At 40.7% G+C, this 27,015-nt stretch overlaps 1 protein-coding gene across 2 annotated transcripts in view; it reads left to right on the plus strand.

Moving 5' to 3' along the window:
* Positions 1-27,015, plus strand: part of PPARGC1A (PPARG coactivator 1 alpha) — a 193,435-nt gene that overhangs the window by 92,415 nt on the left and 74,005 nt on the right. Inside the window, exons 3-5 of one of the 2 annotated variants that reach the window (XM_069202170.1) lie at positions 7,670-7,864; positions 19,392-19,514; positions 20,185-20,401. In XM_069202170.1, coding sequence (XP_069058271.1) covers positions 7,670-7,864; positions 19,392-19,514; positions 20,185-20,401 — 535 coding nt within the window. Of the gene's footprint in view, positions 1-7,669; positions 7,926-19,391; positions 19,515-20,184; positions 20,402-27,015 lie in introns of those variants that run through there. The other variant, XM_069202171.1, reaches the window with a different exon arrangement.

Raw genomic sequence — 27,015 nt, forward strand, 5'->3', positions numbered from 1 at the left:
GTGAATTGAAGGCTGCACAGCTTTGGTATTTGATGCGCTCACATCTAATTTCACCAGCCACAGGCTTCTGAGCAGAGCTTTTGGCAACAGCACTCATTCATTTACAAATTAAGTACTGATCAGTTATATTTAATAAGTCAATTACTGTTAATGACTGAGAATTAATACTATATTTCTTATACCCATGGATGGCCAGCATCTTGCAACTTTGCTGCATTATTAAAGGTAGCTGAGCTCTTTTAAGGTGTATTTTGACTGCCAATCTGTTGCCCATCACAACATAAAATATCACACATGTCTTTTTCTCCATTATGATAATAACATTTTCAACTATTGTGTTAATTGAACAAGTCTTGAGTATAATATTTCTAGTGTTCTGAAAATGAATATTTGAGTCATGCTTAATATTTACATCATGTAACGTGACTTGACATATTAATTCTCACTGCATGTTGATATCATGTTCTATTAAGGATTGTACTATAAACAGATTATCAAGTTATATGTTTATCTTTTTAATGTGGCATCATAACATTGATGAAGCAAATCCTATCTATTGGCATGGCCATACTCTGAAATACATAGCTGCTGCCTAATCTGATCACTAAACACATTCATTCGGCCAATCACTTTCCATATTAATTGATAATTATTTCCTGGCCCATTTTAGTCTAGAGGTCATAATTTCTATGTGGCCCATTCTAGTCTTTGTGATCACTTAGCATCTACGTCTATTGTCTGACATGCTCGGCGGCCATCTTGAATTTATGGGATAAGCCTGTCCATGCGCATCTCTCTAGATTGAACTGCTTTGCACACCGACTGATGGGGTAATGTCTTGTCGCACTGGAGTTCAATTCTCTGTTTATGATAGTGAGAAATTATTTATATATTTATATTGTCTCCCTCCTGCCACCAAATATTTGGCTTACTTTGGAGTATTTGTTTACGTGATTCTCTGACTGCAGCACAGGTGCCACTGAGTATTCAGCTCACTTTAAAGTCCTTTTTTCAGACGATTCTCTGACTCCTTCAGGGAGGCCTGGTTTAGCCAATATTGTCAGTATTCTTGACACATTGAGTTACCATAGTTCTAGCTCCTTTTGATATATGGTCAGATTATCATTCTCATCTTTCTACACCAAACAATTTACTTCATTTCAGGTGATCAATACCAACACCGTTCTTTAAGTCTGACTTTATTTAAGGTTGTGGCCCACTTGTTGCCCCATTTTGTAGACACATCACATTAAATAACTTGTGTCCCGTCTCTGGTAGAATTATTCTTTGCATTGCCTCAATAAGAAATCTAATTTACAGACATGGCCATACCACAAGTCTAATTTTTGTTATACATACCTCTGACCCATTCATTTCCTTGCTCCAGGGTGTCCTAACAGTGGCCCATTAATTATTTGTGGGTCAAAACAACATCAGCACTTGCTCCAAACGGACTTGCTCTTGAGTAACTCTATTTGTCTATTTGACAGTAAGACAGAGCAAACAACAACAAACCTTTATTGTTCCATTGCAACTTATGTTTATACACTTTTGTGTGTTTCTTTTAATTCTCATGTACTGTGTTGTCACTTGAGCACAGAGCACAGTCAAAATATACTAACATCATGGATGAATACAAATTGGTTCTGCAGGATGTTACTATTTTCCTCAACAAATTTATAATTTTTTGATGAACAATCACTATTGTTTTTATATAATTGATTATCCCACAAGGAACATTGTTCATATGTGTTGATTTCCCCTAGTTATAGATGGTTTACGGGAAGCCTCTTTTGCATATTACTGAAAATGTGCTGCAGCAAGAACTCTCCATGGAGAATTCTGAATTTCTTGGCCAAACATCGTGGGTAATTGTGGGGTGCAGAATGGAGTGTTCCACTGACCCTTTAGGCATGGGCTTCATCCGCATAATATTTGTTTATGCCCCCCCATAGCTAGTTAAATAACAAAAGCAAAATTAGATGTTTGCACAGGTATTTCATACAAACCACTAACTATAGATTGTTATAGTAGAACACCTAGAACAATTTATCTCCAGAGATCCCAATCTCCACTTTTCATGCATGAGTTGCTCATCCAGTTCAAGTCTTTTTCTCAACTTTGGGACTTCCAGCTCTGAATTCATAATGTTGTATAAAGTACCAGAATAAAACCAATTCTGAACAATCTACTGTTGCACAGTATCTGGAAACTTGAGAGCTCTGAATCCCAAGATCTTCATTAGGTTTATCCTCTTGGTGCAGCTTCACCTGACCTACCTTATATTGTGGTCAGCTGTAGTACACTTAGTGGTAGGTACCCATATAACACACCATATATTAGAAACATTTCTTGAGCTCCTTGCACTTTACCTTATTTGTTTATTTTTTTACTATGTTAATTATCCTACCATTTGCCCATCTGGATTTTGATTCATCGGCCATTTCTAAAGATAGTCTTTTATCCTGTATTTGGGAAACATGGATCTATCCATAGACGTCTTTTTAATCTTTCTCAATGTTCACAATTCATGTAGAGATTGTTAAATCTTCTCATGATTTCTAATGCCCAATAAACTAATCAGTGTCTACATTCGTATCCCTTCACCCTTACCTGTGGTGACCAGCATCCCATTTATTTCAGTTTGGACACTGCTGTATGGCTACTTCCATGTAACTAACCTGTTATCTCCATAGACTACTTTTTCACCTTTCTCAATATTGACTGTGCATTTAGAATGCTAAATCTTCTCATGATTGCTAATGTCACAATAAGCTAGTCAGTGCCAGCATCCAAATCCTGTTACCCTTATTGCTGACTGGCGTGACCTGAACCTTCATGACTACTTTCATATTACTACCCAGTTATGTGACTAGTGGGCAGTCTAGGGTTTCCATTCAGTTATATCTATCTGGCAATACAAATGTTGGCATTTCCATGTGCGCTTATTTTTTTATTCTTAACACAAAATATTTTGATCAATAGATGTCCCTTCTCTCAGCTGTTCTGTAAATTAATCAATTAATTTTTTTTTACTTAGCCCTTTTTTTAGTCTTATTTGTGCCTATGCAGCTTCACCCATCTGCACTCTTTCAGCTACTGCATGTTGACTCACACCACCTGGATCATATTTTTCTTTCACTTCTTCATTGTCTCTAGAATGCAAAGAGAAAATATCTCACTGGAGTAGCCATAGGCCAGAACTAGCTGAACTGATCTCACTTGGATGGAAGCTGTATAGACATATGCTGTACTTAGGACATATCATGATGGCTCAGTGAGTTAACACTCCCTGCTGGCACCTGCAGGATTCTGAACGTCATTGGTTAATTCCCAGGCAATGCAGACTCATATTTCTATCATTCTGAAGTCAATAAACTGGGCACTATTAAATCTGTTATTTAGTTATGGACTGGTGTGCCAAGATATGACCCAGGCCTAATCATGAATTGTCTTTGGCTTCAAGATTGCATCAATCCAGTACTGATGGTGATGCCAGCCAGTGTCACAGATTTCATATGTCCACTCTCCAGTCTGCCAACCCTCCTTATTAGCTCTTACTGTCGTATTTTATGGGATATGATTGAGCCTTTTTCCCTAGTAGGGTCTTCCACCCACTTTGTTCCACTTCTCTTGTATCTGTGCAAGCCACCCCGCACTACTCCTTAGATGGTTCTTATGGACATACAAAAGAAGATTATTTTGTGACATCTTTCTGATTTCCATACATGCCCAATGTTTGAGTATTTTCAGCACTCCCAATGCCTGGCTATGAAAGTATGAGAGCAGCTCACCTGATCCTTTGCCATCGTACTTCAGCGCTTCTGCTGTGTATCCCTGTTTTCTCTCACTGCTGTTGAGAGAGGTCTGTATAATGGTAACCAGTTATCAGATTTCACTCACCCTTTATTTCATTTTTTCTGTTTTCCATCTGTGGGCCAAAGATTATCTGTACTTGAAATGGGATTTAGTTTGCAATATATGACTCTGTAGAAAAGAATAATTTGGATTTAGTTTGCACTGAATGCCTCTCTATATGAAAGAATTTAGGGCCAGATGTACGACCCCGAGTTTTGCCTTACGCAATTTGCGACTCATTTGAGAGTCACAAATTGCGAACCATATGTACAACAGTGTACTTCACACTGTTTGCGATTCCCAATGGGGTTGCAAATGACCTACCTCATTCATATTCATGAGGAAGGTCACAATTTGCGACCCATTGGGAATGGCTGCACTCACAGAGATGGTGGCCTGCTGGAAACAGATGACCACCATATCTGTGATTACTTTTAAATAAAGCAGTTTTTTTTTTATAATGCTGTCCGTTTTCCTTAAAGGAAAACGTGATACATTTCAAAAACAAAAATGAAAAGTTTTGTTTTCATTTTTTTAGAGAAGGCAGTGCCCGTGGGACCACTGCCTGCTCTGAAAAAGTATTTTCGTAACCATTCACAAAGGGGAAGGGGTCCCATGGGGACCCCTTCCCCTTTTCGAATGGGTTAGCACCAATTTGAAATTGGTGCTAACTGCAATAGTTTTGTGACCGCATTCACGGTCTCAAAACAATCCTACATCGCACTGCGACTCGTTACTAGGAAGGGAACGCCCCTTCCTAATTGCAACTCGCAAATAATTTTTGCGATTCGGTAAATAGATTACCGAATCGCAAAAAATGGTCTGTACATCACAAAATGTTTTTTTCTCGTCGCAGACGGCCCGATTCTGTGAGTCGGCCGTTTGTGATGAGAAAAAAGCTTCGTACATGTGGCCCAATGTGACTGAAACTTGCACCTATCCGACTAACACATTGTGGTTTATGTTATGACTTTATTTTTGATCCCTCAGTTTTTTGCTGGAGCTTATTTTATTTTCAAGTGCTTAATAAAATAAATAAAGGACTGTGACCTTGACAGAAATACATGTGTCTTGGAGTGTAAATTGCAAGCATTGACACAGCCAGTAGGTCCTCATTTGGAAAGCAGATGCAATGGTTATTTATTTTTTATAAGTATATGTCACATAAATAGAAATAAAAAATCAACCATGTAGCCACCTAAAGTTGGCTGCTACATGTGTGTCCTAAAAATGTTCAAGTTAAAAACATTCACTTGTGACTATTTTACCACTATTGTTTTTTAAATCTCACAGCTTTCTGTTGTGCCATGCCTGCTATTATTATTTGTGAAGGAGACAAGACTAAATCATGCCCTAACCAAACATTGGCCCTAACCAAACATTCAAATTGCAGCCAGCTACAATGTGAAAATGCTGTGTAATTATTTTATACAACAACTTTACAAAGGATATAGAAAATCACAACTTACCTTTACACACAAAGTGCAGGGTGAATAAAAAGATGGTCAAGTTAATATAAAGAAAAATAAAATAGAACTAACTTTGAGTCAGATTAGTCACTGAAGTCAAAAGAACTACATTTAGGTGATGTCATCAATGCATACATGTTTTGTGCAGTCATGCAAAGTGAAGAGGGACAATGAGCAACGTAGGCTGGCCTACTGTCCCATGCTGCACGCTTTGGTGGGTGGAAGCAGAAAATGAATGACAGGTTAACAGAGCACTGGGTGAATCCTGATGACTAAAACCCTTCCACTATTCAAGCTATGTATGATTTTTTGAAAAATAATAGTCTGGCGAGAGAGCTAAAACCTTCTGAAAGACGATACCTAAATATGCTTCCTACAAAGACAACATCGAGCACCTTTTCCACACACTATCTTCTTAACTGAAATATTACTTGTCATACATAAGGCACTTTGCAGCACTGATATGTTCTCCATGCGTTGCACAATTACATATGTTGTATTATCACATTGGCAGCTGAAATATAAAAGACATCGTATTTCAAAGCTCTGAATTTTGAAAGCAAAGGCCCTCTATCCAAAGGCATTTACCGATTGTTCATGTGTTTTTATCTTAGTGTGCCTGCAGCTATTGTCTTTCCGGCCTTTAATCCTCAGTGGAGAGACTCTGATTTCATGGAAGCCTCCTCTACTGCACCATTACTTGATTGGCGCGCGAGGGAAGACGCCAGTGAGAGAGAGAGTTTTCAATGGGTTATGACAATGTACCGTGTGCGCCTCGTCTGGGTTCTTAGTTCATTTGTCAACACAGAACATCAAACCCTGATATTTATCCAGGGAGAGCTGCTGCTCTCAGCATTCTGAATAAAACGTGACCCCCTCTCCCACCGCCCTCTCCCTTTTATTCTTTAAATCTGGTTCTAGATAAACAGTAATTTACCACAATTAAGAGTAATGACATAGTTAAACATTTTTAAAGGTTATCTCACAATGTCATTTCGCTCACTAATGCTCTGCGGCTGCCGTGTCACTTGTGAGCAGGCATGTGCTAGCAGGCCAGTCGGCTTCATCTGTGGTGACTTTGATTTATTTGCTCTGTAAATTGGGACTGGAGCAATAATGGGAAGTGACATTAATTGTTTAACAGAGTCATCCCTGCCACATCCATCGCTTTCTCTGGGGTGTCTCATTGTTGAGGCTTGTAGAGAACTAATTGGGATTGCTCTGATGAGGGCCTGCATCCAACGCGCTTTATCCATCTGAGCATCAGTGAATGGCTTTTGAAAGCGGCCTAATAGTGCAGATAATGACAGTGTCTGTCCATGCAATAAGTGACTTGGCCAGCTTGGCGCAATAACATTAAGTTGGCCCTGTCCAGTTAGCAAATTCAGTGCTAGGACTTTCACAACTTGGCGACTTCACCCTTTCTTGTTTTCAGTGATCCACAGTTGTTGTTTTTGGTTTAATATGAATATATTTTAGCCCCTTTTGTGTGGGTCTTTAAATTATATTTGGTAATAACAGTTCTCTTACAACGTGAATTATTGCATATCTGAAATGTATTCAGTCTTTCTGGATAAGGGACATCTGTGCCACAGAAAACTTTCAAGACGGGGGTTAGTGAGGGCGAGAAAGAAGGTGAAGGAGTAATACAATGACAAACACTTTTGCGTATGTTGCCTTATCTTGTTACGAACATATGATATCTAATATAAACTAACACTGTGACAACATCCGATAAAGGCTGATTCTACTCATTCATAGAAGGTGTGCAAAAGATAAGTTTTACAATAGCCAAAGTGAATATATGCAAAGTAAACATGCCCTGGACAAGGACAACTTCAAAGACAGCCTTTATGATACATTGTTATCAAACACAAGCATGTCACTGTGCCTGTGAGGTTTCATTACAGTTATTGACACCTAAAATCTTTGAGATTGGAACTCAACTACCTTGTTTATGTAGCCTGTACATATTGAGAAGCCTGGGTAGCACTTTGACGCCAAATCTAAAAAAATAGCTAATACAAAAGAATCAAACTGCTTCCTACTTCAGTCTACAAAAACGTTGATTTCTCACAAACTCCATGCTACATACATGTTTGTAAGAAATCAGTTTAATGAGTCTGATTTTGGTGTATTTTTTTGGATTCTGTGTGTATACTGTTCGATTAGCATATTATCAATACTAGGGTGCATGTGTGGAAGTGATGTATAGTGATGTATGTACAATTCCTAGTAACATAACATTCACAACAGCTAAAGAGACATTTCTAGGCAGAATAAAGCAGTCATACTTTGCCCTATATCGAATAATTGTGTGTTCCTCTCACTTTCTCCTACAGAAGATAGACGAAGAGAATGAGGCCAACTTGCTAGCGGTCCTCACTGAGACATTGGACAGTCTTCCAGTGGACGAGGATGGACTACCTTCCTTTGATGCTCTGACAGATGGTGAAGCAGCCAGTGAAAATGATCCTAGCCTTTCGTATATGCATGACGGTGCCCCTCCGACTCAGGAGGCAGAAGAGCCGTCTCTAGTAAGAATACTTCCTTCTGTTTATGGCGAATTGGATGGGCCTCTGGCTACTCGCTGCATGGGTATGATGGAGTCAAAATAAGGTTGGGGCTTTTGTTTGGGAAGATGGCATCTATAGCTCTAACGACATTTTGAAATACACTAGCATCTTACATTAAAAGCACAATAAACAATGAACACAATGCTGAATTAAGGGAAAGCACTTTAACTGTGTTTGTGATCATATAGTGATTGGTATTAACCTGAACACTGACAATAAAATGACTTATCCTGATTACATTTGTAAAGTTCAGCCATTTCAAGTTAAAAATCTTCTGCATGAAGATATACGTATATACGTAAATAAGAAGGGACAGTGACTTTCAATTCCACAAAGGCTCACCATTTCAGGTAGAGTTCCTAAAGTTGCCAAGTCCTTGCTTACATAAGTAGAAGATATCTCAAGTATTCTGTTCAACATAGTGAGCCATAATAAGAGGATCCAGCCCTTAAAATACAAAAAATGAGTCTTCTGATAAAGACTCCTAGCTGTAGATTCCTTACTTTTGAATTTTCCAGGCATCACACTGGATCTGGATAATTTTCATAAGCAGTACCCCTGCGAGCCATCAGTTGAGGTTGATCAGCTTTGTGTGCATCATCAGTGTCGTCTTCACTGGAAGTGACATTGTGGTAACTATATAGGCGTCACCCAGGCATGCTGGCATCAGTTCTTTTCTTTCTGCACCAGCCAGTGATGATCTGGAGAAGAGCTACTCCTGATGTTACTTTTTTAATTACTTTTTTCAGGATCTTGCCAAGTATTTTTGAGGATTTCCTCCTTATGCGTAGACATGTCACATAGGAAAATAGGATTTAATCCCTGCAGAACCTGTCATTGGCCAATGTGGATGACGCATTTGCACCTTGTGTGCCTGTGGTGTTCGTAGTGCGACCATGATGCAAATTCGTGCTCTGATTGCTGTGGACACGCACCCCAAAGCTTTGAGGGAGCGGTCACTAAAGCTCATGACAGTCCAGCATGTCACCCCACGCAAATCGAAATCTCTCCGACATGATCCAGATCTCAGAGGGAACTGCGAAAGACCAACAGTGGTGGCTAACAAACCGCAATTGGGTCAGAGGCAGACTCCTCTCCCTTTCCCAACCAGATCCCACAGTAGTGACAGATGTGTTACTCCTGTGATGGTGCGGCCATCTGGGAGAGGTGGAGATCAGAGGACTCTGGTCTCTGGCAGGAGCAGGACTCCACATCAAGATGCTGATGCTCTGAGCAATCTGACTAGCATTAAAAGCCTTTCTGCCCTCCATCAGGGGGAGGCTAGTGCAGGTGTTCACTGACAATACCACCGCATGCGGTACTGCAACAAACAGGGCGGGGTGGGGTCGTGAACCCTTTGTCAAGAGTCCCTGCATCTCTGGACTTTGCTGGAACAACACAGCATTTCCCTGGTGGTTCTACACCTGGCGGATTCTCTGAACAACAGGGCAGACAAACTCACCCATTGATGCCTAGTGAATCACAAATGGCATCTCCATCCGGAGGTGGCACAAGTTCTCTTTCAACAGTGGGGAGAGTCTTGGTTAGATCTGCTTGCCACCGTAGAGAACACACAATTTCAGCAGTTTGCTCACTGGAGCTTCCAGGGTGGCTCTTGTTCTGAGATTCTTTGCATCTCAAGTGGAGCTGAGGCGTTCTGTATGCCTTTCTGCCCATGCCACTTCTGCCCATGACTATCAAGAAGAGCAGGAACAATCGGGCACAAGTTATTCTTGTGGCCTCGCACTGTTCATGAAGAGTCTGCTATCTTGAGCTGCTGAGCATGGCCATCGATCCTCCGATCAGACTGCTGTTTCAGCAGCAGGGGAGGGTTTTTCACCCAAACCTGTTCACTCTCTGCCTTCGTGCATGGGGATTGAGTGGCAGCAGTTGACACCTTTTGACCTTCTTCCGGAAGTCTGTCACCAGGCATCCCTCCACCAAAACTGTTTACACCTGCTGCTGGAAGAAATTTGTGGTGTGATGAGAAAAGAAACATGTTGATCCTCTTTCTGACCGCCTTTCTGAAGTCTTGCTCTTTCTTTTTCCCTTGCCTTGCAGGGCTCTGCTCTGGGCACTCTTAAGGACTAGCTAGCTGCTCGTTCTGCCTTCTTGTGGCTGCCTGACCAACCCTTCTTGTTTAATCCCTATTGTATAGGTTCCTCGAGGGTCTTGTTCATCTCATTCCTCCTTTGCCATTTATAATGCCCCAGTTGGATCTCAATCTGGTCTTAATATTCTTAATGTGTGCTCCCTTGAGCCACTCCACAACTGTCCCCTCAGGCTTCTTACACTGAAAACAGCCTTTCTCGTGACAATCGCATCTGCCTGCAGAGCTAGTGAGCTGCACACCTTATCATCTAAGCTGCCTTATCTGTCTGTCTACTCTGACAAAGTGGTACTTGGCACAAGTGCCTCCTTTCTACTGAAAGTTGTCACCCCATTTTATGTAGGCCAGTCTATCACACTGCCTACCTTTTTTGCTCCTCCATATCCCTAAAAAGAAGAAGAGTGACTCCATCATCCGGACCCAAAACGAACTTTGTCTACTTTGACAACACACATGAGTTCCAAGTTCCAACTGGATGACCAACTCCTTGTGGGAATGTTGGTGTGAAGAAAGGTTGTGCATTGCAGAAGCAGACCATATCTAGATGGTGTGTGCTCTGCATTAAAATCTGCTATGCATTGGCTATGAAGCAACCTCCTGATGGCTTGCAAGCTCATTCCACCAGAACTAAAGCTATGACCACTGTGTTAGCAAGCGGAGTTCCGGCCCTGAACATCTGCCAGGCAGCAATGTGGACATCTCTGCACACATTTACCTAACACTACTATCTGGACTGTCAGAGATGAACACTTTGCCCGTTCAGTTCTTCTGGACTTCCTCGTTTGAAATTAGTCCACAGCTTTTCACCTCCGAGGAGGTATTACTTGGGTATCTATTCAAAGGTAAAAAATCTGAAGCTAGCAGTCTCTATCAGATGAACAAGTTACTTATCTTTGGTAACGCCTTATCTGGTAGAGACTACTTCTAGGTTCAGATTCCTTACTGACCCACCCATCCTTCCCGCTCTGTTAACTGATTTCTAGGGATAGGGCTGACCCCTTTCAGGGCCCTAGTTGTCTATACCAGGGATCATTGCACTTCATGGTTCTGCACTTCTGGTGTGGAAAGTTGAGAAAAGTAACTGATGCCAGCACACCTGGGTGGCCCCTTTACAACGTCGTCACTTCCGGTGCAGACGATGACACCGGTGGAGCCCATCTACACCACATGATGGCATGCAGGGATACTGCTCACAAGAATGTTCCTGATCCATTCTGATGCCTGGGAATTTCAAAGGTAAGGCATCTGCAGCTAGATAATAGTTTCTACCAGATAAGGTACCGAAGGAAAGTAACTTGGTCAAATAGAATTGTTGGTAGCACAAAAAAAATACAGATATAGTACCCTTGCTGAAATGCAGTAGTGTATTATTATTTAATACTGAGTACAAAAGAAAAACATTTCCACTAATCGTTGCTTCACTGAAAATTTATGTTATCATTTTATGCACTGATAAAACCCATTATTGAATAGCATAATAGGTCAGCATGAATGACCCGTGAGATTTCTAAGAGGCTGTGAATATGCTTCTCAACTTCCATTAGTTGCTGTAAACATTCCAAAATTCTCATTAGTCTCCATGCTGACTACAGGAGACGTGCCCCCTGCTGACCATGTGAACATTTGAGATGTTTTACTCACATCCAAAAGACATCAGACATCCCTAAAGAACCTGACACCTCAGCAACATTGGCTCAATTTTTTATGACTGTACAGGTTATTCTTGAATGTTTATTTGATCTCCTTTTACATTGTCTCAATATGGGTGCGTATTGAACGCAAAAGCTGGCATAGATAAATATCTTACCCTGCAAATGTAATCAATATCTGAACATGATGATTGTTTCTTCAGTTCACTTACGTGAGAATGACTTTAGACAGACTTGTCAGGTGAGCACAGCCAACACCTACAAAATGTTTTATCATGCATTCATATTAATTCTAGATACAACTAAGTAAACTGTTTAGACATTTCAAGCTATCTGCAGCACCTATTATAGAAGGACCAGAAGGTATCACAGAAGGCATAATCAGTACCACAAGGCATAACAAATATCAAGGTTAAATCTTTTGTCCATTTGGAGACATCCAACGGTATTTATGAGCATGTTCCCAATTGTAAATGGCACAGAAGTGTTGGATTTCAGGGCATATGTATTTTGTCAAATGCATCTATCCAATATGGCTCGGAGAGATATCTGCAGAATCTTACTCTGCCACAGTATTCAGATCAATGCATTATGACTTCTTGCAGCTATAGGAAGGCCTTCTAACTTCTCAACAAACATGGGATATTATATAGGTAACGCAGAGATACAGTGAGTAATGATAGGGGTCTGACCTACTATGCTACTTTAGAGAGAGGTGATCGTTTTGTACTTGGTGACCTAGCCCTCACACTGCACAACAAAAGGGAAAAGAAATGTAGTTAATGTAACCTCGGTTTGGTATGAGCATCAAGGTAATCCTCAACCATGAGTACAAAACCAATCGAATATCAGTATAGTGAAAGAAAGAAATACCTCAACCGTCCACAGCAAATTTAAGTGAAAAGAACTTATAATACGAAAAATGTCAAAAAATGACCGCTTTCACAAGATGTTCAGAAGTTGTGTGAAAAGCAAATAAATCACTAAAGAAACTCAAAATTGAGAACATTTCGAAGTGGCCTTCAGATAGACTACAAAAAAACAAGACTACCTCCCCCTTTGAGGCCAAAATGTAATTGCACAATCTGAGGCTTTGCTCTTGTGACAGGCCCTACGTTTGCACGTAGGAAACAAATAGAGAACAAAAAATGCCAAGAGGCCATGAGGAATCCAGTGAAGTCTGGATATCTAGTTGAGAGAGTTTGGAGTGGATCAAGATCTCCAACGAGTGAAAGTTCATCGTCCTTCTAGTCAGAACTTCCCTGCTTGTCTTTTTGCAATGTTTTGACACTTAAAATTGCTCTGCCGATGTACCTAGTGGTTTTATCAGATGAGTGGTTCAGGGCGATCGGATGAATGCTTAGGAACTCACCTGATATCATAAGCTCTGGGCAAGGCAACATATCAAATAAGGTCATAATGTGAGTGCAGGTGGCATTGTGACAATGAAACATTTACAAAGTTCGAAAAGCTCCATTGATGTGTAGTCAAAGGAAATATCTGTGACTGACTTTTTGGGAGTCCTCAATCAATGTTTTACGCAGTCCTCAAAAGACTCTTACTGGTAAGAGATTGGGTGGATATTTGATGAAGTAGCATCTTTGCTGGACAGAGGGCAGAGAAACTCCCAGATCAGTAACTATTGTTCTGCAAATCAGGCAAAATATCCAATAAAACAATATTTTCAAAGTGATACAATGATTCCCAGATGGCTTGTAAAATACATAAGAAGCATTTTTAGGAGGGCTCGAAGGTCTCACAAAGTCCATAGAAAGTATAACAATAGTGACAATAGTAAAAAGGTTTAACAATAGTGAAAATAGTAAATAAAATGAAAAGTGCCCTTCAGTTCTTAAGACTTAAGTAATACATTTATACCATTTATTCCAAAGGCTCATGGTTAACTGGGTAGCACATGCTCTGAATAGACAATACCTTTCAAGCAGCAGTTTGCAGCAGCTAAACTCTTTCATCTGGCAAATCAGAATATCTCAGCAGCAGTCTCAGTCTCCACAAACAGTGACAGCCAAATAAAAAAACTGTCTACCTTTGGTCTTGTCCAAGCCTATGAGCTGTAATGCAAGCAAGAAGTCAGAAAAGCTCTTCTGATTGTCCTCTGTTGGCATACAACAATTCATCAGAGCCACTACCATAAAAGTAACTTTTTCGTTCCAGTTTCAAGTCTTCGATGAACCGTGGCTGAGCAGAAGCACTTAAAAACCCTGGATTATCGTTGGTAATGAAAAAGAGCACTTTTCTATACCAGTTTCTCACTCTATTTTTTATGATGCCTACCGTATCATTCAGTTCTTGTCATAATAAAATGGTCTGAGGCAGAACTATTTTAGAGTCCCATGGAGCAGCATGACCTAAAATAGTGGAATTTACAAAACGTGAGGCAGAACTCTCTAAATTGCCTGGAACCTTTCCTCACTCATCTTAGAGAGACCAACACAGTCATGTAAAAGACAAATTACATTATTTTTCTCCGCGTAGGAACAGCAAACAGTAACTTCGTCCAGCTAATGAAGAGAGTGGGACTGGAAGTGCTGTATGGAATGGATTCCATCCGACATAAAACTGGACATGAGACCAGTTGGCATGTTCTGGTAGAGACTAGGGGCCTAATTACGACCTTGGAGGATGGGATACTCCGTCACAAACCTAACGGAAGTCCTGTCTGCCATTTTACAACTTCCATAGGACATAATGGAACTTGTAATACGGCAGACCTAATATCCGCCACGCTTGTGAAGGAGTATCCCATCCGCCAAGGTCGTAATCAGGTCCTAGGTATTTCTACGCAGATCTATCTCCCCAACCGGACATTTTATCAAAGGAAGCAATTAAACAGTGGAAATAGGTGAGCTCGAATCAGGACTACTGGTGCACGTTGATTGGATTTATCTTCAGCAGAGCAGATATAAGTATCTTGAAAAAAAGTCACATTTCTGTCTTAATGGCTTTTACCTAACTCTAGCTTTGAATTTAGCATTTGAGTTAGATTTACTTGTACAGTCACAAAAATATATTTCTGGATGGTTGATAGCAATATCAAGCTTCTCAAATCCATGACTGGATAATATGTGTAACAGTACACGGCAGCCAGCGCTCCTACAGTTACCATACGATATGCTAGTTTTCATAATGTCAGGTCAATTGTCCAGTAGAATGGACAGCACTGGGAGCACTGGGAGCATACAGCAGCTGTTTAGCAGTCCTCTGGCCACTGCAACTTAGAGGCATCAAAGCAGATATACATGGATGAAAGAGAATATCCTACAGTCATTGTTTTAAACACGTAGTTCATGGATTCCATTTTCAAGGGTACCGTGCAGTAAACATGTACTCTAGATAACGTATGAAACAATCAACATGTCTTCACTGAGCTATCACAGAAGTCCATCCATCATTGTTGAATTGAAGTTTGCTAATGGGAAAGTCTCATACTGCTTCTCTTTCTGTACCTTGAGGCTGTGCCACCCCGCCGAACCCCCATGATACAACAATATGCAATGTGAATTGCCCTTTTAGGATAAAACTAAAATTACATTCTGTTAGTGTTTACTGTCACCTTTTACAAACATCAGCGAAGTTTAATACAAATGAATCAACTGTTCGATACGCTCCAAGTACAGGACAGAATTTTGTTTCAGTTTTCATTTAAAAGATGTTATCATTGATCATTTGACACAGTAAGGGCCGTCCCTAAATTAAAACAGTGACACTTTTTATTTACAACCTTTGTATCCAGCATTCACACATAGTACACCTGCCAGTGATTGTTTTTTTTAGGCGTTTGTAGAATTACAATAGAAGTTTGTACTTGGAGAAGAGTCCCCCCTTGGGCATTGAGAAGGTACACACGTTTGCCTTTACCTTGGATTTGTTTAGGCCGAAATCATAGCATCCCAGGGTAGTCTTCATACATATGCCTACATATAACATTTGATGCTGCTCATCTAAAATATTCTGCTGTGGTGCCTGGAGGTAGCGGAAAACAAATTCCACAAACAAAATCTCTCTCCTGCACACGCTGTACTCTCTTCACTTTTGAATCTGTTCAGCCTGATTTAGTGGCAGAGGGGCAGAGATAAATATTTATGAGGATGTTGGTACTTCAGTCATTCAAATATTCCCTCTGTGATCCACAAGAGGCAATCCTAAATGTATGTGCATTTGCGTTCTCTATTCAGTATGCCAAATGTCATACTTTATGCTATTTATAAAGCCCTATAGGCTACTACCAAGGGCTGTACCAGTTGCTAAAGGCCCTGAGCGTGAGTTATAGGCCCTGACTGCACGCCAGGGCCAATAATGAGAGTGAGGGCTTTTAACAAGTATAGCCCAAGGCATAACTCTATTAAAACATGCTATCCACTAAGGGCAGAATGTCCTAAATTTAAATGGGAGAAACATGAAGACGAGCATTGGAATGTTGGGGATCCCAGGCATTATAAACCTGGAGTGGCTCCAGTGCCTTCAGTGGAACTCTCAACATTCCAATCTTTTAATCAGAGTAAGTGCATATTACCCTTTTTATTATAATTAAAGCATAAAAAAGAATCATTTAATACAAATACATTTATGTGTTGTTAAGGGCAGGCTAATGAGGAAAGTCACAGGAAAAGTAGAAAGTTCCCTTTACTTTTTATTAATTCATTTCCAGGACAAGCAATACAACGTTCATTAAAGCTGCAAAGTAAATATCTTACCTCTCTTGAGGACTGGCTTTCTGTCACTAATGGCAAAGCAATCCGTTGTTGCAGACAGCACCACTAAGACTAGAGCAACAGCAGCCACATTTGAGTTGATGACCTACTGCAGTTAACACTGGTTATTTATGAAAGATGATGGGCATTGATCGATATGTGAATCACCCTTATGTTGACGACAGCACTCTTGACTGCCAATAAACACATTCTTTTTTAACTTTTTGGGTTTCAGATGTCACTTTAGCAAGAGTTGCCATAATGGCTAGGCAGTATACATATGTTTGTATTCCTTGAAATATGCTTAGTAATGACAATAAAACAGAGTTAGTTAATTAGTTAAAAGCAATGCATGGCATATCATTTAATGTGTGTGAAATGTTAGAGAAGTTAACATACGATGCATCTTTTACTCTTAATATTTATTGCTCTGAGCAGCTATAGGAATAAGAACATTTTCCCTTAGCTTTTTTCTCTCTGGACATTTTGGGCAACATGTCGAGGAGGTGTGATTCAATTCAGAAATTGTCCCAGGAAATGAGAAAGCATGTAGTTCTACTTATTTTCGAATTTCACTGCTATGTGTTTCCTATCTAAGGGAGTTGTCAGAAGTGGTGTGAGTATTCATATGTGTGGGTCTCTTGCTGTATGTGACATACGGACTCAAGTGCCACATCACTGATGAGGCCCATGAAGGATGAAACTGTCTGTGGTTATTTATGTTCCCATTCAGAGCAGATGGCAGTCTCTTTCACAATGGACTGTTTCTGTTGGAATATGCCAAACTGCAGGCCAGGTCCTCTGTGAACAGAAACACAAGCAACCCAGGACCAACCACACTCTGAATGGGGCCCCTCAGCCAGTGTAGCCTGGTTCCAGTGGCACAGTGAGGATAGCAACCAGGTCTGGACATACTCATAACACTTAGGGCATCACACTGAATTATACAATAAAGTGAAGGATGAAATGCTTGAATTAATCTCAGGCACTGTAACTCAGGCTGCTTCCCACTCCATCATTATTTTGCATACCTTGCCACTTTAGTTTGGACACAGCCATATGTAATCAGACTTACCCCTGCTGCTCCCCGAACTGCCAGATCCTTCCAGCACTGGAATTCAAGCAATCCAAGACCGACATCACCCTGATGGGCCCAAGTAATTACCAGTGGCTAAGATTAATTCAAGCATTCCATCCATCTTTTCTATACTTCAAATGGACACCATGTGTGCAAAGGGAAGGTAGAGGTGTGGGTCCCATGCTCGCTTTGCCACTGGAGGAAAGCTACACATGACTGAGGAGCCCCAATCAGAGTGTCACCATCTTGGGTTGCCTGTGTTCCATTCCAGGGAGGACCTGGTCTGGCAGTTCTGGCTGGACTGTTGTTTTGGACCATGGTCAAGATTAATTTTCATATTCATGGGTCTAAACTGAGGTGGAATGGTGTACAAATTAAAGATGAGCTGAGATGAGTAAGTAGCAGTGTTTGAGATTAATTCAAGACTAATTTTCATATTTGTGGGTCTAAACTGAGGTGGAATGGTGTACAAATTAAAGATGAGCTGAGATGAGTAATTAGCAGTGGTTGAGATTAATTCAATACTAATTTTCATATTTGTGTGTCTAAACTGGGGTGGAATGGTGTACAAATTAAAGATGAGCTGAGATTAGTAATTAGCAGTGGTTGTGATTAATTCAAGCATTCCAATCGTCATTTATTTTCTATATTTCAGTGCAACGCCCTAATTGCAATGGGTATGTTTAGACTTGAATCCCATGCGTACCGTGCTTACACCAAACTGAAGAGCAACAATCAGGGCAAAGCTTGTCTTGATTTGCTTGTGTTCGAGTTTAGGGAGAGCCTGGCAGTTCGAGGTGGACTGTTCAGACTGGAGCAGGGTGAACCTGATTTACATATGGCAGAGTCCAAACTGAGGTGGTATGGTTTGTAAAATAACGATGATTGGGATGCAGCTTCGTGTAATTACCAGTGGCTGAAACTAATTCAAGTATAACATCTCTCACTTTTTTGTATAATTCAATAAATTAAGGTTGTCTCCTATTACAGCTCAGAGGATTATGGGGCACGTGTACTAAGAATCCATTTGATAAAAGCTATTGCAAATTGCACTCCAATTTTTACCAAATGGATTCTGAATTGGCAAACAAACCTATGTACTAAACGGTCAGTTCATGAAAACACAGAATCATAGTGGGTTGCAATCCGACTTACCTCATAAAATTAATCATAAAAGTCACAAATTGCGACCTTCTATGGTTGGCTACAGTCACATGCGTGGTGGTTTGCTGGGGTCAACAAACCACCTTGTCCGTAGTTGTTTTTAAATAAAACAATTTTATTTTTTAATGTTACCTATTTAGGGTGCAGGTTAAAAAAATGAAAGAAAAGAAAATTAAAATGTTTACAACCTTTTTGGAGATTTGGCAGTAGTTACCATTACCTTTGTTCCTATTAACCAAATGAAAGGGGTCCCTGAGGGACCTCACCCCCTTCCTCTATGTGAATGGGTGAAAACCTCCTCAGAGTTGGTAGTAAAATATTGTTTGCAACCAGATGTCGGTTGCAAAACAATAATACATACCTTAAGGAATCAGTGTGTGGAAGGGACGCCCTAACACTTCCTTTCACATAGCAATTCCTTAATGTTTCCTAAATCCATGTAACCATTTGGAAAGTCTTTAACAAATCATTTAATGGGTTTGGTACATATTTAAAAAACATGTTAGTGGTGCAAATCCTGTGATTTATCCAGTCTGATGGTTAATGACCATTACAGCACTTTTCATATGTTCCTAACGAGAAAGGAAACTGCAATACAATTTCGTTTGCTCCTAAACATAGAAAGCAGAAATGTTGAGCAAACGGCTCAGGCAGTAAGTGTGCACTCTTCGGCACCGAACTAACTTTAACAAACTAAGCTAAAAAGTAAAATAAGTCACGTTAATTCTCAGAGGTATATAACTTTTCCTTTTTTGCTTCCATGATATGTTTACAGCTTAAGAAGCTCTTGCTGGCTCCAGCCAACGCTCAGCTAAATTATAATGAATGCAGAGGCCTCAGTATACAGAACCATGCAGCCCCTAATCACAGGATCAGAACAAGCCCGGCGGTTGTTAAGGTACGAACATAATCTTTTATATGAGGTGAGGAATGTAAGAAGGCCTTTTGTATTTCCAGCCACAAGAGCTGGAAGCCAGGCTGCGTGGTTTGTGAGTTCTGTGCTGCTTCGGACTGAAAGGGCAGTGCATCTGAAAGCTCGTTCCAAAGAGTGTTGCTGTACTCCGTGAATAGACCTCTTCATGGTTGGGTTTTCTTGGCATGGGTGAACGGTTGTTCCATAGCTATTGCCGTCCACCCGGTTTAGCGAGGCACCGAATAGCTGTGCGCTTATAAAACCTGTTGACGGCCTTGGTTTACGAGGGGCCGAAGATGCTGGCGGGCTGTCTTACCAGCTGTCTTAAGAAAGGGCACCACATGAGCCAGAGCGTGAAGAGACGTTGTCCGCCATCTTTGGTGGCAACCTGCCAAATAATGCTTGCTTTGCTGTGCACAGTAACTGAACTTGAATTGAGAATGCCAGCTGAATAAACAGCTGTCGCCACCTCTTTTTCAGTGTTTTCTAAAAAAGCTCTTTAGATGCCCTGCACAGGATGGTAAAAGATGCATGACACTCCTTTGAATTATTTTGTTCATTGTTGTCGCTTCGATTACAATTTTATCAGAATTCTGAAAAACATTGTGTTTGCAGATTATGAATTATCTCTTGTCCTTATTCTATGTTTTTAAAGGTTGAGAGTCCGTGGAGCAGTAAATCGAAATCCACCTGTCAGCAGCAAAAGCCGCCAAGGCGCCCATGCTCCGAGCTGTTGAAGTACCTAACTGCAAATGATGACCCTCCACAACCCAAATCGGCCGAGAACAGGAGTAGCGGCGGCAGGCAAGACAAAAGCATTTCCAAAAAGAAGGGCCATGCACACATGCACACGCAGTCACTTCACTTGCCAGGTGGGTTGGAGACAAAAGCCTTAGAACATTGTTTTTTTTTTTTTTTTTTTTAAAGATCCAAAATACTCAAGCTTCTCCTACCCCTCAAAGTTTAATTTTCTTTAATCAATGTGTAGGCCTTTGAGAAAACTCGTTAAATGTTAATGGCCCGTCTCTATTGGACAACGATGCTGATATGAGCCTATTGGCATCACTAAAGCAAAAATATGAAGCAACATTTTGCAATCAGGACATTTTTTCTGTAAAAGATAGAAATGCCGTTTCATGCCTCTTGACATTGTATTTTTTTTTCAGGTTAAAGTAAAAAAAAAAGTTGTCAAGAGGGCCAAGCATGCCATATTTTCATTGTTTCAGTATTATTTCCTTATAAAATAAAACACAAAACCAAACGCGCATTAGGCATTGAAGGGGGCGAAATGCACTGTGAAAATACAGTTACAATGCTAGCATGATCACTGTTTGGGGCAGCTAAAAATTGTGAATATGTAATATGTTGGGTATGGTCGACATAAAAATAACTTATATCCACTCCTCCTATGCCCTGAACTATGGCAACCACTGCCAATGAATAATGAAAGTGTGCATAGAGAAAAAAGACAGCTATAGGGACGTTTCATGCAAAGGTGCATCCTACCCTGTTACTGACTGATATGAAAGCCATGCTATATCTGCAGTAAAAAAAAAAATAGGTGTAATGTACATGTCAGCACGGACAAACCAAACAAATGACAGGTTAAAGAACCTGCTAGTAATGCTAAGCGACAGGTGTGGAACATTAGAAGATCAGGTTTGTACACAAAATGTGTGGATTCCTTCAGCTCTGACAAAACAATGTCATGAACAGGCTGGGCAAGAAGACTCCTCTATGCGCGTTCTTCTTTGAATCAAAACAAAACATGATACATTGTAACTGCCACTTTTGTATTGTGCGGCATATTTTGGCTTCTCATGGTTGTAGCAGTTGTTTTGTAGGCCTGAGTTTAGATTCCATATTCTCCACTTACTTAGTGTGTGATCGTGCAGCATTATCATGCATATGTTATGCTATAGTCTATAGTATATTGAACTAAAGTTAGTATTTATATGTTTAGTTAGTTTAAGAAGTCAGGTGAACATAGTGTGTATATTAAGACCCATAAAACAACATCTTTAATGACGTGCATACATCCCTACTCAGGTTTCCTTTTCAGCTCTGCAGACCCATTGGGTCACACAGTGGGGCAAGTGCCATGGCAGCAACAGCAAGATTGATGGTGTGATATACCTGCCTTGGCACACTTCGAGCAGTGCCATGAATTCTCTACTTTGGCAATGGTGACTAGCAGCTGAGAGCATAAACCACACCAGTCACCACTCTTCCATGAGTCTCTGCCAGATAAACCAACACACAGCTCAGCTGCTCTTGACCACATGTGTAGTCCCCTCTTCCTGCAAATTTGGGCTGCTTCCAGGCTGGATCCTCCAAGTCTTCCGTGAAATGGAACATCTCTTCCTTTAGGCAGACTCCAGGTGATGTTCCCTCACCTCAGGGGAGGTGGCTATCAGGGAGACTCTGGTTGCACTATAGTTATCTGGGTAGCACCAACTTCTCGGTCGAAGAAAACTTGGAGCTGGCGCAAGTGGATCAACAGCTCCCACTCTTATACAGGTACAGCAGATTGAAATGTGTATTTCTGTTTGCAGCTTCAGAACTGGTTTGGATCAGTTCTTCTTTCATGTGTGCTTCTCAGGTTGTTTACCAGGCTCAGCATTTGTTTGGAGTGATGGTGTCTACAGCAGAGCCATCACCAGGCTGGAGCACTCACCTAACAGTGATCAGGGATAGAGAAATAAAAGTCTAACCCCTTTCTAAAGAACCCTTCGCACTCCTACAGCAGGAACTGCAGCCCCATTCTTTAGAGCTACCATCCACCAAATAGCAGTATTCAGTGAGACTAGTTTACAGCTGTCTGCAACAAGAAGACCTAATTGCATTTCTAAGGGAGCGTATCTCATTTACCCCCCGGCTGCCTAGTTCACCTCCATCCAGTCTCAGGAATTCCATTTTCTGGGAAAGTAACCTTATCTCCATCTTACACACATGAGCAGGCCAGATGCTTCCAAAATGAAACTCACAGGCCTTCTTAACTTTGGTTCACTCAGACATTCACAGTTGACTTGATTCATAAAGGGATTTACGACTCATAAAGTTACTAGTGCGCAGTCTCCGCACTCGTGGCAGAATCTCCATACTCAAGGCAGAATCTCTACACTGCAGAGTCATTGTCTTAAGTCCTTATATGAATTGGGCATAGTGCGTGTATAACATGCAAACCATACACAGACATCTGTACATACATGCACTCAGGCCATTATCTCAACGGTTTAGATTCACCTGTTGCAGCACATCTTTACACAAGTGGACCAGTAGGTCATTATTCCTGTGACACAGAAAAAACGGTTTGATTGCACTGGGATTATTAAATAAACATGGTAAACCTCTGCGCTACTTGCTTGAACCACATGATTCGGGAAAGTCCAGGTCGAGGTGAGGCACAGGTCCTGGACTGGACTCATATGAAGTGACAGGGCTAGACTTCAACACACATGCAAGATTAGCATAAGACTGCGGCCAAAAATCCAAAAACCAGCTTACCTGATTCTCTAGTTGGGCAGTCAGCAGGGTACACAACTGCATGTAAGGCAGACAGCATTGCCATTCCAAGAGCTGCTAACTGAAATTGTGGTTGAAATCTGCAACTTTTGAAAATTGAGCTTGCTACATTGTTTCTCTTTTTTAATTTATTTTAGTTATCAGTTCAAATGCTACAGTAATGGGTTTACCCAGTCAGCTGTCTTTTTACTACGGTCAGAGTTTTTGAGGAGTTGGTGAAGATTCTTACTTTACTGAAAAGTAAACTAAGGGGCCAGCTATTCCCATTTCCTCTTTGGCCACATTGAATTCCACTGCAGTCTGAGAATTGTTTCTCAGTTTTGCACCATACTGGGAGCGTACAGTTCCAGTCATAAAATGAAGGAAGGTTATGTTGTAGTGCTCTGTATTTCCTTAGTGAATGCACCTAAAGTCAATCCCATTCATTGTGTGTGTGTGTGTGTGTGTATTGAGTGCATCTATGTGTCCACGCACATTCAAACTGCTTAGGTCTTTTGTGTGTAGCAATGCAATTTGATGTGGATTCACTCTATCATACAAGGCATTTCCACAAAGTTCTCAAAAGAATAAACAATATGTTGCACCATCTTTTTAACTCTCCTTCATCAACATGCCTCAGAAATTCAAGACGTTTGGGGATTTCATATTTAATTCTTGGTACTGACTTTTAAAAGTCATGCTTATATCAACTTCACAAATTTCCCTCTCCCCTTCTGCTCGCAGGGCGCTTGTATATATCCGTCATAACTCTTCCCTTGGATCTTTCTCCTCTCGTCTAGTTGAACTTTGATCTCCATTCTATCTCCCTACTGCCTCCTGCTTTTCCTTTGCTTCTGTTTGCTTCTAGTGTTTTTCTACTTTTCTTTTCCCGCACTACATTTTCAACCCACTTTTATGCCTTTGCCTCCTATTACAGCTACTTATTTTGGAATTGATCTTGCACCATGTTTATTGTTGGTTATTTAGCCATTTTATGGCCTACTGTGTTCTTTGCCTTCTTAGGTCTTGCTTCCCATGCTAGAGCCCCTAGGTTGAGTCCGCTCAAGTCTATTGCAGAGTGGGTGCACTGCACTCCAGACGGGGATGATCTTGGTACAAGTAGAATATTTTGTTGGCTTTGAAGTATGCTATACTATGCACAAAACATACAGTGCTGTTAATCAGTGTACTTATCAGGAGCACGTGCTATATAGGTAGAAGTTATCTAGGTATTAATAATGAATACCTACAGTGCCTACCGGAGTAGATAATGGTGTCATGAATGCCAAGTGTGCATGCGTATGTAGGTGTGTCACCATGCGCACGTTTTGTGCTCTTTCACCTTTTATCAGTGGAAGTAAGTGCATGACTAGTTTTGTACATTTCTTTTTGAACTTTTTTGAAATCTCTTTTTCACATAGCGCACAGCTCTATTGAAGGTCATATTATCTTAAGCAAACAAGTGCACGATCACCTTGCACGTAGGAGAACCAAACCCAAAAAATACCAGCAATATGTTTCAGAACAAAACGCCTTTCAACTAATTTTTTACAACGGAAATGGGTTGTTTGAAAAGCAAATTAAATATAAGACCTTACTTCAATCAATGGAAAAACACTTCTGTGGCCTAGCTGAGAGATTGACATTGACTGTGTACGTTGGTATGCCATGCAGAAGGAAGCACACCATTGCGTTTTTAATGTCGCCAACATTAAGCGTCAGTGAGAAAGATGCAGAGCCATAAAGAAACCCTTGTGAATTGGAACAAGTGGCACTAAAACAATCAGCTTAGCACTTTTTGGACAATCATCATTATCATTAGCCAGTGCGCTGCGAGTTTAAATGTCCGCTTCAGGAATTACAGCGAGTACGATATTATATGATGTGTTTGCCCTTTATTTTAGGAAGATTATACACATGGAATGAGAGACATACAAAATTTTCAGACAAGATTAAAATCCAAATTTCCAAATCTCATTCATGTGACCTTTTCCCCTTAAACTGACTGAGACCGCCTACTCTAAAACAATGTTTGACTTGTTTCTGCAGGACATCAGCACTAATACTTACCATTTATGTAATATCCCCCACAAACACAAACTCACTCAGGTGTTCCTCGATAATGGGTATTGTTGGTACCCAATTCAATGGCTCTGCTTTACTTATTTTCGTGAGGTGTTCACCCCATTGAGATTCAAGTCAGTGGCTTGCATGTAATATGCCCCTCTCAGCATTAGTAATCTATTGCCACACAGATGGATTCACCAGAACTCACTTTTAACATAATATTGCTACTGCTATACATTTTAATTTAGTTCCGTTTATTTGGCAAATATGAAGTTGGCAGCTTGGCAGACCAGACCAGTGAGTGCAGCCAGGAGCTCGGTGCCATTTTGGATAAAGCCAGCAAAGGGTGAGGGTGGATTGGTGGCTTGGCTGTAGTATAGGCTTATTAATTGGGTGAGCGATTGGGTTGAAGGACTTGGAAAGAGGTCACAGAGATATTCCTGTTCAACAGTCAGTGCACCTCCACGTTTATTCACTTTGGACAATTCTCATGTGATGCGTTTTGTCTGTGCTTTCCCTAAGCAGTGATTTGGACTGGATGATAGAGCATTGCTATGTTGGTAGTGACTTTCATCCATTGTGGCACCATACCGTTTCATCCTGGACATTGGCGACCTCATCGGGAGTCTACTGGCCCTGTCAGTGCTGTGAAAATCATGATGACTTCTTTCCTTCATCTGTTTCACATTTGTGCTACATGTTTTGCCAATTGCACATTGGGACATCTTTACTTTTTATATATTGAGTTTCTAGTTACGAGGACTGACAAGGAAGTACCTGCAGTGGAGTCTGCAGTCAGTTGCAGGAATGCAACAGTCTTGTAGCACAGTGTGTCACATGTTGATCCTATCCTCTTCAATGGACCGTCTGTGATGCTTAAGCTTTATTAATGTTAGTAGTAGTCAAGATGGTGAGGAGATTTTGACATTTTAACGTCACCTTCACATCACATCATCAAATGGGAAAAGCGCCAACCAATCAATGTTCAGTTACATTTTACTGGGCCAATCTTGCTATCCGAATGTTAATCTGACTGAACAGATTACTAGATTAGTGTCACACTAAGGTCCCTGGGACATAATATGCACTTGATGCATAAGCCAGCGCACTCTTCCACCTGTAATAGGTTTTCTTTTGTTAGTGATCTTGCTAGAATTGTAGTTTTGTTCTATTGATCCGGCAACACCCTGGGAATGCCCTATTGTAGGATAAGAACCAGTGGCAGCCTTCTCTTTCAGGGAGCCACAACCACTAGGTGGTATACAAAGTAAGCATCGTGCTCTTGATTTAATAAGATTTTCCTGTACGTACAACTTCCATTGAAATTTACCGGAGAAAGTCACCCTACACCGCACGACTGCTCTTGAAATCAGGCCCTCTGAGGGGACAACAGGCAGGGTCAAGGAGGGTTTTAACGATCCTTCGGATTCCTATCCGTGAGTGTGTGTCAGATAGTGGATCCTCTTAGAGGGACCTCCTCTCTCCTACTAAAGTAACATATTGATCGAGTTGTAGCCTGACACATTGCACCTTTGTTAGTGCGTGAGAGCACAAAGGCTACAGGCTCTCCATTAGACAGTGAGCATTTTCATACATCAGAGGAGTGCACTTCATATATGTTTTCAGGATAATAATGTTCTGGACACATTAGAAATTCCAATTACCTGTCATATGCTAACTACCATTTACATAGAAAAGACTACATGATTTAGAAAAACGGTTATGTGATAATCACATATTGACTATTGCACTATATATATATAATTAGAATGTACACGTTTTATGTCAAGTGTGCTATAAGTGCTGCTAATCAACCAATCAACTGCTTTTTCTAAATGTCGGTTCCCTTGAAATTTCCTATACTTTTTATTTGAAAAAAAAATGTTTTTCTTTGTATTATAAGTTACTCTACCTT

The sequence above is a fragment of the Pleurodeles waltl genome, chromosome 1_2 (genome assembly GCF_031143425.1).
Source record: "Pleurodeles waltl isolate 20211129_DDA chromosome 1_2, aPleWal1.hap1.20221129, whole genome shotgun sequence".
NCBI lineage: Eukaryota > Metazoa > Chordata > Amphibia > Caudata > Salamandridae > Pleurodeles > Pleurodeles waltl.